The sequence below is a fragment of the Terrapene carolina genome, unplaced genomic scaffold (assembly GCF_002925995.2).
Source record: "Terrapene carolina triunguis isolate 2854851 unplaced genomic scaffold, T_m_triunguis-2.0 Scaffold120, whole genome shotgun sequence".
NCBI classification, from domain to species: Eukaryota; Metazoa; Chordata; order Testudines; family Emydidae; genus Terrapene; species Terrapene triunguis.
The window spans coordinates 8,867,649-8,881,975 of record NW_020664471.1 but is presented as its reverse complement, the minus strand read 5'-3'; the positions used below and the strand labels follow the sequence as shown (position 1 = coordinate 8,881,975).

At 44.3% G+C, this 14,327-nt stretch overlaps 1 protein-coding gene across 1 annotated transcript in view; it reads left to right on the top strand.

Annotated features, from left to right (window-relative positions):
- Positions 1-14,327, top strand: part of SRBD1 (S1 RNA binding domain 1) — a 235,303-nt gene that overhangs the window by 49,223 nt on the left and 171,753 nt on the right. Inside the window, exon 11 of the mRNA XM_024210689.3 lies at positions 3,770-3,905. Coding sequence (XP_024066457.2) covers positions 3,770-3,905 — 136 coding nt within the window. The remainder of the gene's footprint in view (positions 1-3,769; positions 3,906-14,327) is intronic.

The window sequence follows — 14,327 nt, the reverse complement described above, 5'->3', positions numbered from 1 at the left end:
ATATTCTGTGTTCACAAAAAGTGGAAGTCAAATCCTAGCGAGGTAAATAGAAAGGAGCATAAACACTGCCAAATTAAGTGTAAAAATGTAATGAGAAAAGCCAAAGAGGAGTTTGAAGAACGGCTAGCCAAAAACTCAAAAGGTAATAACAAAATGTTTTTTAAGTACATCAGAAGCAGGAAGCCTGCTCAACAACCAGTGGGGCCCCTCAAGGATAGAGATAGAAAAGGAGCGCTTAAAGATGATAAAGTCATTGCAGAGAAACTAAACGAATTCTTTGCTTCAGGCTTCACGGCTGAGGATGTTAGGGAGATTCCCAAACCTGAGCCAGCTTTTGTAGGTGACAAATCTGAGGTACTGTCACAGATTAAAGTGTCACGAGAGGAGGTTTTGGAATTAATTGATAAACTTAACATTAACAAGTCACCGGGACTAGATGGCATTCACCCAAGAGTTCTGAAAGAACTCAAATGTGAAATTGCAGAACTGTTAATTAGGGTTTGTAACCTGTCCTTTAAATCGGCTTCTGTACCCAACGACTGGAAGATAGCTAATGTAACCCCAATATTTAAAAAGGGCTCTAGAGGCGATCCCGGCAATTACAGACCGGTAAGTCTAACGTCAGTACCGGGCAAATTAGTCGAAACAATAGTAAAGAATAAAATTGTCAGACACGTAGAAGAACATAAATTGTTGGGCAAAAGTCAACATGGTTTCTCTAAAGGGAAATCGTGTCTTACTAATCTATCAGAGTTCTTTGAAGGGGTCAACAAACATGTGGACAAGGGGGATCCAGTGGACATAGTGTACTTAGATTTCCAGAAAACCTTTGACAAGGTCCCTCACCAAAGGCTCTTACGTAAATTAAATTGTCATGGGATAAAAGGGAAGGTTCTTTCATGGATTGAGAACTGGTTAAAAGACAGGGAACAAAGGGTAGGAATAAATGGTAAATTCTCAGAATGGAGAGGGGTAACTAGTGGTGTTCCCCAAGGGTCAGGCCTAGGACCAATCCTATTCAACTTATTCATAAATGATCTGGAGAAAGGGGTAAAAAGTGAGGTGGCAAAGTTTGCAGATGATACTAAACTGCTCAAGATAGTTAAGACCAAAGCAGACAGTGAAGAACTTCAAAAAGATCTCACAAAACTAAGTGATTGGGCAACAAAATGGCAAATGAAATTTAATGTGGATAAATGTAAAGTAATGCACATTGGAAAAAATAACCCCAACTATACATACAATATGATGGGGGCTAATTTAGCTACAACAAATCAGGAAAAAATCTTGGAATCATCGTGGATAGTTCTCTGAAGATGTCCACGCAGTGTGCAGAGGTGGTCAAAAAAGCAGACAGGATGTTAGGAATCATTAAAAAGGGGATGGGGAATAAGACGGAGAATATATGATTGCCCTTATATAAATCAATGGTACGCCCACATCTTGAATACTGCGTACAGATGTGGTCTCCTCGTCTCAAAAAAGATATACTGGCACTAGAAAAGGTTCAGAGAAGGGCAACTAAAATGATTAGGGGTTTGGAGAGGGTCCCATATGAGAATAGATTAAAGAGGCTAGGACTTTTCAGCTTGAAAAAGAGGAGACTAAGGGGGGATATGATACAGGTATATAAAATTATGAGTGATGTGGAGAAAGTAGATAAGGAAAAGTTATTTACTTATTCCCATAATACAAGAACTAGGGGTCACCAAATGAAATTAATAGGCAGCAGGTTTAAAACAAATACAAGGAAGTTCTTCTTCACACAGCGCACAGTCAACTTGTGGAACTCCTTACCTGAGGAGGTTGTGAAGGCTAGGACTATAATAGCGTTTAAAAGAGAGCTAGATAAATTCATGGAGGTTAAGTCCATTAATGGCTATTAGCCACGATGGGTAAGGAATGGTGTCCCTAGACTCTGTTTGTCAGAGGGTGGAGATAGATGGCAGGAGAGAGATTACTTGATCCTTACCTGTTAGGTTCACTTCTTCTGGAGCACCTGGCATTGGCCACTGTCGCTAGACAGGATACTGGGCTAGATGGACCTTTGGTCTGACCCAGTGCAGCCGTTCTTATGTTCTTATGAGGAGCTATTCCAAAATAGCTGTTCTGGTCAGTTTTCCCCATGTACAGAAGCCCACTTTTGAAAAAGGGATTTAGGTTCCCAAGTGTGCTAGGTGCTTTTGAAAATGTTATTCTAGGTTACTAACCTAGGTTACTTAGTATTGTAAGGATAAGTGAGAGAAGCAGCTGAATAAATGTTGCTCTTTTCTCTCCCTCACTTTCTAAGAAACTGAACTAGTCCTTCTGCAGTTTTCTAGACCAGTGGTTCCCAAACTTTAACAACCTGTGAACCCCCTTCACCAAAATGTCAAGTCTCGCGAACCCCCTCCTAAAAATGAATATTTCCAGGGATTTTCTCTTTTACCTGAGTATAAATTATAAAAGCAGTGCTCTTGGAAATATAAAATTTGTTTTTATGACATGCTTATTACACACTATTATTAATTATTATTGATCATTGCACTATTTTATTACATTTTGAAAATGGCAACACTCTTCCAAGATCTCACTTTCGTAGCTTGTATCACTTTGAATAAGCTTATTATAAGACAAAGCTCCTATGTTTCATCAAGAAGTATCAGATGTGAAACAGCATGAAGGTATCTAAGAAGCCAACTCAAAGAGTTCCTCTTACACAAGCATTCAGGTCTTGAGCAGTTCAGGCAAACAACACACGTTACAACAAAGCTTAAACTTGTTCTTAATAATTTTAAAACCAATACTAGCTGCCTATTTAATTTTAAAAATAGCAAAAAATATCCACCTCCCTTTTCCATTTCTTATAAGGAGTCTTGAAATTTAAATCTCCTCAGTGTGATAGAGATGCTTGCTTTGATCTGCTTAGTTCTTGGAAGTCCAAGGCTGCTGGCCTCGGGCTGCTGGTCCCTAGGAATAGCTCTGTCTGCCATTAGGGAATTTTTTTCCTGAGAACCCCCTGTAACATTTCGTGAACCCCCAGGGGTTCACGAACCCCAGTTTGGGAACCACTGTTCTAGACTGTCATGCTCCCCGTCCACCTATTGGTTTCTTTGGTCTGGAGCCACAGTTTTTGTCTCACCTTCTGTCATTATTCTCAGCTGCCCGCTCATGGTATCAGGCCAGTGTTAGGACCCAGTAGCCACAGAAGGTATAGTTACTCCATCAGACAGGTGTGGGGGACACAGCCAGGGGGTTGGCAGGACTGTGTCCATCTGGGCTTCCAGATAGAGTCTCTCTGCCCCAACCATAGACCAGTTTTTCTCCTTCCACGCAGCACCTTATATGGGCCTTCCCAAACCTCCAAAAACGGCTAGTCTCCAGGCTTAAAAAACCTTTGGGGCCAGTCAGTTTCATAAGAGTTAAAACTTGCTTCTCATCCACAGTACTGTCATCTCTTGGCTAGTGAAAACCCCCAAACTGCAATGTAAAAGGAGCCTTTGGGCTCCCCACTTAGATCACGCTTGAGAAGGATAAGGCTCAGCTTTTCTGAGCTCTGCTTGAAATTCTTTTGCTGTCCATTTATTAACTGTCTTATGATTTCATTCGCGTCCCTAAGACATATTATGCAATTCCCTTATGATGATTATGACATAAAATGCAATTGAAATCAATAGTAGCAGCTTCATATTTATTTCAGTAGGATTTTATGTTTTAACACAAACTCCAGTTACACTATTAAAGGCTTCATGTCATATCACCCAATTAACTTACTCTTCTTTGTATTTAGATGTCAGCAAAGGTACATATGTATCCAGTCAGCCTTGGCAAAAGTGTCGTCAAAAAATGTAAATGAGAAAGACGTTAACAAATTCCAACTGTACCAGAATTTTTCTTGCAATATTAAGAACATTCAGCATCACCAGGTACACATTATGAATATGCTATTGATTTTCTTTATAATGGTAATTGACAGCATGTATACATCTAGAAAAAAAAGGTGTCATAAGTATTTCCTTTAAAAATTGAGTTTACCCATTTTTTGATTTCACCGTTCAGTCACCTGAGGTAACGAAAGACTCTGGTTTCTTGGAAAAGTAACTTGGAAGGTTAAAACACATGTTAAAAAATTGAAGTGGGAATTGAATACTCAGGAGTGTTTGTCTAATTAAAGTGTCTAATTAAAGCAAATGTATTTAAAGAGTCGGTAGCAGAGTGTTCAATACCAATGAGATCCATTTGCTGAAGGATAATAGGGCACATGCTCTGTTTTTCCAAGGCAATAAGCAGGTACCAAGCATTTGGAGGAAAAGGGGGAAGGTTAAGTAGTTTATCCTGACAAGGATAAGAATATAGGTTACTTTACTAGTTTTTCACTAAGAGCAATGCTCTGAGCCCTAGCTGGATTTGAAAAACTCTGAAATAGAATTAAACGCACTTTTTTCTTGGTAGTTCTTTGGTTATGTCTTCTTCTGTTGTTTGCTTTAACACTGAGTGGCTCAGAGACCATCCACATGGGCAAAGAGTGCTCTGAGCCACTCGGCATTAAACCTGTCAGTTGAAATTGGTGCAAAGCAGCAAGAAAAGGTTAGATAATTGTAGTTAAAGGTGACCTGCAAATATAGTACTTAAAAAAAGTATTCAGCAACTTCACTTGTGCTGAATGCTTCAAATAAGAAGGTTAAGGGACGCAGTCAGCATATAACATACTGAAGACATAGGTAGTATTTTTCTTGTTTGGCAGGTGATCAGTCTTCTGATTTGTGAGGTCTTTCTGATAGTCTTAAATGATAACTACAGAGCTGTAGGTCTTCAAAAGGGATTATGGGAAGAAAGTGATTTCTGCACTGGAGGGGAGCTTTCTCCATTGATATGCAATGTCTTACGCCCCCATCAGTACATATGCTGCTCCAAATTGCTTAATCTCAGGGTATGTCTACACTACGAGGGTAGTTCGATTTCACTTAAATCGAATATGTGGAATCGATATTACAAAGTCGAACGTGTGTGTCCACACTAAGGACAGTAATTCGACTTTGTGAGTCCACACTAACGGGGCAAGCGTCGACATTGGAAGCGGTGCACTGTGGGCAGCTATCCCACAGTTCCCGCAGTCCCCGCTGCCCATTGGAATTCTGGGTCGAGCCGCCAATGCCTTCTGGGTAAAAAAATGTGTAGAGGGTGCTTTTGGGTAACTGTCGTCATCCGTCTGTCACTACCGACCTCCCTCCCTCCCTGAAAGCGCCGGCGGGAAATCAGTTCGCGCACTTTTCTGATCAGTGACAGCGCGGATGCCACAGCACTGCGAGCATGGATCCCGCTGCGACCATCGCTGCGTTTGTGGCCGTTCTCAACGCCTCGCAGCTTATCATACACCTTTCCCTGAGGCAGATGCAGAGAAATCAGGCGAGGAGGCTACAGCACCGCTGTGAGGGCCTGAAGTCGGAGAGTAGCACAGAACTGTCAGAAACCACGAGCCCCAGCGCCCAGGACATCACGGTGGCAATGGGTCATGTGGATATTGTGGAACGGCGATTCTGGGCCCGGGAAACAAGCACGGACTGGTGGGACCGCATAGTGCTGCAGGTCTGGGATGAATCCCAGTGGCTGCGAAACTTTTGCATGCGGAAGGGCACTTTCCTGGAACTTTGTGAGTTGCTGTCCCCTGCCCTGAAGCACAATGACACCCGGATGCGAGCAGCCCTGACTGTCCAGAAGCGAGTAGCCATAGCCCTTTGGAAGCTTGCAACGCCGGACAGCTACCGGTCAGTTGCGAACCACTTTGGTGTGGGCAAATCTACCGTGGGGGTTGTTGTGATGCAAGTAGCCAACGCAATCGTTAAGGTACTGCTCTCAAAGGTAGTGACCCTGGGAAACGCGCAGGTCATCATAGATGGCTTCGCCGCGATGGGATTCCCAAACTGTGGTGGGGCTATAGATGGGACTCACATCCCTATCCTGGGACCGGACCACCAGGCCAGCCAGTACATCAACAGAAAGGGCTACTTTTCAATGGTGCTGCAAGCACTGGTGGACCATAGGGGACGTTTTACCAACATCAACGTCGGATGGCCGGGCAAGGTTCATGATGCTCGCATGTTCAGGAACTCTGGTCTGTTTAGACGGCTGCAGGAAGGTATTTACTTCCCGGACCACAAAATAACTCTTGGGGATGTGGAGATGCCTACAGTGATCCTCGGGGACCCAGCATACCCGCTAATGCCCTGGCTCATGAAGCCCTATACTGGCGCCCTGGACACAGAAAAAGAACTGTTCAACTACCGTCTGAGCAAGTGCAGAATGGTGGTGGAGTGTGCTTTCGGCCGTCTCAAGGGGAGATGGAGAAGCTTACTGACTCGCTGTGATCTCAGCGAAACCAATATCCCCATTGTTATTGCAGCTTGCTGTGTGCTCCACAATCTCTGTGAGAGCAAGGGGGAGACCTTTATGGTGGGGTGGGAGGTTGAGGCAAATACCCTGGCTTCAGATTACGCCCAGCCAGACAGCCGGGCGATTAGAAGATCCCAGCGGGACGCGCTGTGCATCCCGGAGGCTTTGAAAGCTAGGTTCCTGACTGAGCAGGGTAACCAGTGACTGTTAAGTTTGTGGACACAGAAGCTCAACCTGCCCCCGTTTCTTTACCCAGTTTATGTTGACTATCCTCTCCAGCTACATACCCCCTTCACCCCCTTCCCAAAAAATAAAATCAGTTCTGTTTTGTTAATGAACACCGTTGTCTTTATTACTGTTTTCGCAGGAATGTTTTAAACCGGGGACGCAGACTGTGGCGGGGGGCGGGTTTAGTGTTCTGATGCAAATGATGCTTCTAAACTCCAGGAATGACAGGCTCCGCAGTGGTGGACTGGTTGTTTCAATGGAGCCTGCCAGCACTCCTGGGCGGGACTGCGTGTATGTGTCGGCTAGGTGACTTTCTGGCAGGGGGAGGAGGGTTACAGATCCCTTGCTGCGTGGCTCTGTGATCCAGGATAAGGACCGCTGCATAAGATCAGTAACTGCCCTCCCCCGCCACAAAGTCACAGAGCAACCCCCCCCCTTCAGACAGACTCTCCTCCAAAAGAAAATCATGGAAACAGTAATTAACAGAAACGAATATTTTATTATGAACCACACATGAAACGGGGGGGGGGAGGGGAACTTGTGTGAGGTGGGTAGGAAAGGACTTTTCAAATTTTGAGCAGTCTGCAGGGGTTGACTGAAAGTTTTAACGGCCCTTGCCGCCCCTCCTTCTTTGGACTTTGGGTGAGGGGTGTGTGGGACTTGGTGGCGGGGGAGGGCGGTTAGAGATAGACTGCAGCGGGGCTCTGTCCTCCTGCCTCCGGTCTTGCAGAACATCCACAAGGCGCCGGAGCGTGTCCGTTTGCTCCCTCATTAGTCCAAGCAGCGTTTGAGTCGCCTGCTGGTCCTCTTGACGCCACCTCTCCTCCCGTTCTATGATTGCTCGGTGCATTTGGGACAAGTTCTCCCTCCACTGTGTCTGCTGGGCTGCCTGGGCTCGGGAGCAGCCCATTAGTTCTGAGAACATGTCCTCACGCGTCTTCTTCTTCCTCCGCCTAATCTGCGCTAGCCTCTGGGAGTGTGATGCCAGGCTGGGTTGGGAGACAGTCGCAGATGTGTCTGTGGGAATGGGAAAAAGGGAGTGAATTCCTGAGACAGATAAATTTTGTTGTGAACAAAGAACATAGTCTTTCTCTGTGAACAAGACCATGCACTGCACCTCTCACATGCGCACTCAGGACAAGGTCGAATTTTCGGCCCTCGCCTTCAGTGCCTGGGGTCTTGCACTGCCGATCTGAGAAGCGGGGCAGGACACCTGAACTTCTGTAGCAGGCAAACATGGTAAGCCGTAGACTTGTGGCTGCTTAAAACTGTAATAGTAGCACTGGCCTCCTTTCACATTGAAAGCAATGCCAGTCTCTGCTGGCAGCAATCAGGCTAGCATGAACTCTGCCCCTGTCCCACCCCCTCGCGGCTGTCCCAGGGAAAGATCCCTGTATGCTGCCCCTCTCCCTCCACCGCGTGGCTGTAAAGCAGTCCCAATACTAACATTCCCCTCCCTAATTCAAAGCAGGGCATCATGAGCGACATCACCCTCATGAGGATCTCGGACAGCGAGAAGGAACGCATGCTTAGGGAAAGCATGCAAAAACCAGGGCCGTATGCTGCCATGCTCTGCCGTGCGATGTGTCGTGGCGGGGAAACGTCTCATACCATGGGGGACCAAATAAGATCGCCCTACCCAGGAACCTGATGAACAGGCTGGAAAGGTACCTCCATGAGACCTACGAAGAGTTCTCCCATGAGGATTTCGCGTCAATCCCCGGCCATATAGACCGTATTTTGGTGTAGCTGCACTGGCAGGAAGTAAAGAGTGGAGCGTCTTTGGCTGGAGAATCATGAAAAACCGGACATTGTTTGATTTTTTTAAAATAGTTGGGACTAAATAGTTAAGCGCCTAAGGCAAAGAAATCATGAAAAACCCACTGTTAATATTATAAATATTCCAGTTCTGTTGTACATAAAAGTTTATATGTTTAAATAAGTTCATGAAAAACACATTGTTAATATTATAAATATTCCAGTTCTGTTAAAAATAAATGTTTAGATGTTTAAAGCACTTACTGCTTGATCTTTCCCCTGATTCTGTGTCCGGGCTAACGGCTGGGGACGGTTGGTAGGGGATCTCGGTAAGGGTGATGAAGAGCTCCTGGCTGTCGGGGAAATCAGCGGTGCCAGTGCTGTCGACTGCCTCGTCCTCCTCATCTCCTTCTTCATCTTCCCCGTCCGCTAACATGTCCGACGAGGAACCGGCCGCGGACAATATCCCATCCTCAGAGTCCACGGTCAGTGGTGGGGTAGTGGTGGCGGCCGCACCTAGGATGGAATGCAGTGCCTCGTAGAAACGTGATGTGTGGGGCTTGGATCCAGAGCGTCCGTTTGCCTCTTTGGTTTTTTGGTAGCCTTGTCTCAGCTCCTTGATTTTCACGCGGCACTGCGTTGCATCCCGGCTGTATCCTCTCTCTGCCATGGCTTTTGAGATCTTCTCGTAGATCTTAGCATTCCTTCTTTTGGAGCGCAGCTCTGAAAGCACGGACTCATCGCCCCACACAGCGATGAGAGCCAAGACTTCACGATCAGTCCATGCTGGGGCCCTCTTTCTATTAGATTGCACGGCCATCTCTGCTGGAGAGCTCTGCATCGTTGCCAGTGCTGCTGAGCTCGCCACGATGTCCAAACAGGAAATGAGATTCAAACTGCCCAGACAGGAAAGGGAATTCAAATTTTCCCGGGGCTTTTCCTGTGTGGCTGGTCAGAGCATCCGAGCTCGGACTGCTGTCCAGAGCGTCAACAGAGTGGTGCACTGTGGGATAGCTCCCGGAGCTATTAGCGTCGATTTCCATCCACACCTAGCCTAATTCGATATGGCCATTTCGAATTTAGCGCTACTCCTCTCGTTGGGGAGGAGTACAGAAGTCGAATTTAAGAGAGCTCTATGTCGAACTAAATAGCTTCGTGGTGTGGACGGGTGCAGGGTTAATTCGATGTAACGGCGCTAAATTCGACATAAAAGCCTAGTGTAGACCAGGCCTCAGAAACAGAGGTGCACACTTCAGGTATTGCTCTGAATATTGTAAATGTAGAGAATTCTGCCCTGAGGTGGTGACAGGCAACATGTGTACCTTCTGGACACTGTTCTATTATTTAAACCAAGAACCTTCATTAATCCACAAGAAGTGTCTAGATTTGTAGATGGCTGTTTCTGCTTCTGCTCTTGTACAACATTTCTTTATTTCTGTGACACTGTCTTCATTGCCATTTTAAAAAGCCATGTGAGGTTTTGCCTGCTAAAGTTGATTTTGACGTTTGTTTTGAATTCTCCTGAGTGTTTTAAAGTGGATTTGTTATGCTGAACACTTGCCAGAGAGGTACTGAGGTTTGAAATTAGTTCACTTGTAATAATACAAAGATTACATTATTTCTAGCAATCTGGGTATTGGGGAAAGGATGAAATTATTACTAATAGTTTTAATATCCAAACCCTTGGTGTAAATGTGTAAGAGGTCCCTGCTATGCTCTTTTTAAGTTCAATGTTTATAGCATTTTATCATATTTTTACAGTAATTGGTCTATAGAGGTTTACATTAATGAAGTCTGAAGAGCTCAATTAGCTCAAGCCTAGACTATCATTTTTACAGTATTTCTTATAAATCATTCATATTTTATCATAAAATACTGTGGTGTGACAAGTTTGTAGATCCCTATCGGAGATTGTTTTTCATTTGAAAAAAGAAAACTTCAACCATTGCAAACTGATCAGTTTCTCCATTTCTGAAGTGGTAGCAGAAATAGATTGCTGTTAGAATGCGTAATAAAGATATAATATCACACAATGTGTCCTAACATGACTCACTGAGTTATTGAGAATAAATCAACATCTATCCACGTTTCACCACATTTAAATCATGCAAATTAGAGAAAGAAAAACCCTGTTACCTTTTTTCGACTAGCCCCACTTCAGGATTATTTCCGTAACACGTTTTCTGTTGCTTTGTCTTAATCTTATTTTAAATGCCACAAGTGATGTATAGTCTTCACCACAGTTTCGTAGAACGCTAAAATTATCAGTGCATGTACAGTATCAGTTAAAGAACCAGTTCCTGTAACTGGGAAGGGTTAGAAACTGATGCCCTCTGGCGACTCAGCATAGAGGGGACAAAGAACACACTAAAGAGTGTGTTTTGTTTGCACAGTACGTGATTTCAAAATGCATAGGTGCTACCTATTACTTTCTCAGTGTCTGGAGTCTTTTTTCTGAGAGCAGTATTATGTTAGAATCATGAGTCAGGCCCCCCAAAATCATGAGATTGGCTTGAAAACCCCATTAAAATCCTGAAAATTGGGTAATTAAATACATTTGAGTGTTTCTTATTTCCCTTCTGGTTTTTGAGCCACATTTGCAAGCTTTTCTCTACAAAAACGAAGGCTCCAAATTTACTTTAAAAAAGTGAAATTGAGATTTGTGTGAATGGTTTTTAAAATATTCTCCTATAATGTTATAAATGTGAAAATTGTGCTAGGACCTGAGAACCAGAACACTTAATTGTCTAATTTTTTTTTAAAGGTGACTGACCAGTTTACTTTCATCGTCCAAACTGAGTGAAGAGGGAAAAATAAATTAAACATCATAAATGGTGAAAAAGCAAATTTAAACGTTTAAAGAATTCTTGCAGCTTCAGTAATCTAAGGGTTTTTTAAAATGCACATTTTATGTTGTATTCCTTTTGAAAAGTAGAAGGATCTCTTGGGAAATTGTCCAGGATTCTGTTTCTCTCTCCCTTTTGAAGATTAAACAAGTACAAAACAAAACAACAACAAAGGAATGTGCCTCTATTGCTTTCGCAAAACCAGGAGCCTTATTCTTTCTTGATTAGCCTATAAACTTTTCTTCAGTCCCCATCTACAGTGAATCCATGACCAACTTCCTTTGTTTCTTCATTAGCTTATGTCCTCACTGGACCTTACTTTTGTTTCCTTCTCGCCAACTCTGCTCTAACTACTGAATCTTTGTCTGTCATACTTCTTGAAAAGTCTGTGTTGTTTGCATTGTGGTAGTGCCTAAGAGCCCAGCTAGGATTAGGTCCCATTGTGCTAGGCACTGTACAAACATAATTAAGCAACAGTCTGTGACCTATGGAGTTTACAATCTAGATCTCCTGTTTTAAAAAATACAAAATACTTCTCTCTTGTCATACTCTCTTCCTAATTTCAAAACACCTTTCTCTTTCTAACCTTGCTTGCTAGGGGAAAAAAAAACTTTGTTTTTTTTGTTTTTTCACCTAGTATTTTATTTCTCTTTCAACTTGGCCTTTGGTTTCTGAAAATCTTGGTCATTCCCCACCTTGAATTTATTTCCTACCCAATCCTTGCAACCCTGAAAGCCATGTGGTCACTCTTTCACTTGTGGTGCTTTGGATTAGAACTCTCCTTCCCTCCAAATCAGTGAGAGTCACTTCCTCTTTAAATAATGTCTTTTCTCCTATACCTGTTATGACTTTCAGTAAAGAATGTTGTGATCTTCCATATTAAGGAGGCCATATAAAATGTGCACTGAAGAGAGAAGGGGGATAGATAAACTCATTCGAAGAAATCCTCTTTTTCAGTCCATTGTTTTTTAAGAAACATGTCTGTAAATGATGTGAAAAACTTGAAAACTTAAAGAAAAAAATATAAAATAAAAAAAAAAAAAAAAGATTCTCTACATAAAAATTACACCGAGAATGCTAAGCACTCAAGTTAGGCAATACTCATAGTTAAAGTTCTATGAACAGCCTTAATTCTGCCCTGCATTCACATAGGTTACAAGGTCTTGAATTACATTCACATGCTATTTGTCATGTAATAGAATAAGTTGTTTTTTCTTTGACAAAAAATTCACTTTGTATCTGTTTGCCATTCAGAATCATGTATCTAATAAAATCATGTATATAAAAGTACAGAGTAAGTTGTTCTTCTTCTAGATTTGTAGTGTGAGTAACACAGTACAGTAAAAGCTGTGATATCTGGTACTTTACCAGCCAGAAAGCTCTATAAACCAGCATTTCTGATCTTCATTGAAAGTCCGGTTTATAGTCCAGTTGGCACGGGCCTGGCAGGCTCCCTACCTGGCTCTGCGTGGCTCCCTGGAAGCGGCAACATGTCCCTGCTGCTCCTAGGCAGAGGAACGGCCACGAGGGGTTTGGAGTGTGGGAGGGGGTGCGGGGCTGGAGGTTGGGGCATGGGAGGGGGCGCCAGATCCGGGTGGCACTCACCTCAGGTAGCTCCCAGCAAGCAGCAACTCTTGTCCCTGCTACTCCTAGTTGGAGGCGCGGCTAGGCAGCTCTGCGCGCTGCCCCTGCCCCGCCCTGAGTGCTGGCTCCACAGCTCCCATTGGCCGGGAACTGCAGCCAATGGGAGCTGCGGGGGCAGCACCTGTGGGAGGAGGCAGCGCGCAGAGCCGCTTAGCCACGCCTCTGCCTAAGAGCAGCAGGGACAGGTCGCCACTTGCGGGGAGCCACCCGAGGTGAGTGCCACCCAGATCTGGCACCCCGCACCCACTCCCACGCCCCAGCCCCCTGCCCCGAGCCCCCTCCCGCACCCAAACTCCCTCCCAGAGCCAGTGCTCCGCACCCCCTCCCGTGCCCCAATCCCCAACCCCACACCCAAACTCCCTCCCTCTTAGTTAACTGGAATTTTCACTTACTGGCACCCCCCTCCACCATTGCCCCAACATGGTGGATAAAAAAGCTTTTACTATACTAGTGAAAGCTTTAATTGCATCTAAGGAAGGATATGAACTGAACTGGATGGAGAAAAAAAGATAATTCCTGATTGCTGTGTAAAAAAAAAAAAAAAAATTAAAATATAGGTCTTGAAAAATAACTGCACAATATCAGTTTCATTGTATGTATATCTTTACCTTTCTTGAGGGTGCCTCCTGTCTGGAAGATTTTGCTGTACATTAAAGATAGTAGTTACACCGCTATCTCGATATAACGCAACCCGATATAACACGAATTTGGATACAATGCGGTAAAGCAGTGCTCGGTGGGGGGGGGAGGGGCTGCGTGCTCTGGTGGATCAAAGCAAGTTAAATATAACGCGGTTTCACCTATAACGCGGTAAGATTTTTTGGCTCCCGAGTACAGCGTTATATCGAGGTGGAGGTATATGTACCTTTTTTTCTCTAAGGGTATGTCTACACAACAACTAGACACCCGTGGCTGGCCTGTGCCAGTTGACTCGGGCTCGCAGGGTTTGAGATGCGGAACTGTTTCATTGCAGTGTAGACTTCCGGACTTGGGCTGGAGCCTGAGCTCTGGGACTCGCCCACCTCGCACGGTCCTGGGCCCGGGCTTGAACCCGGAAGTCTACACAGCAATGAAACAACCACAAGCCTGAGTTCCCCGGCATGGGCCAGCCGCGGGTGTCTAGTTGCTGTGTAGACATACACTAAGAGGAAAGAGGTCAACGTATCCTGCCCTTCTTCTAAGATGCTAGCTGTTCAGGTATGGGACTTATATAAGTACAGCACTTAGCATATTTTAGTTACTGCCACAATATAAATAATAGAATGAACCTCCACCACAACATCTTGACATTGTCTGACTTGCTGTAAACATACCAGTGCTTATGCACTAGTCTCTTTTTCTTCTTTTCTATACCATGTGGCAGGAAGACATAATTGGGTGTGTGGGAGGGGAGGAGGAGACTTGTATGTAAAATACCATGTTTTAGGCATAATAGCTTCAATACCATTTAAAAAGTGTGATTCAAAAGTAGGGTGACCAGAT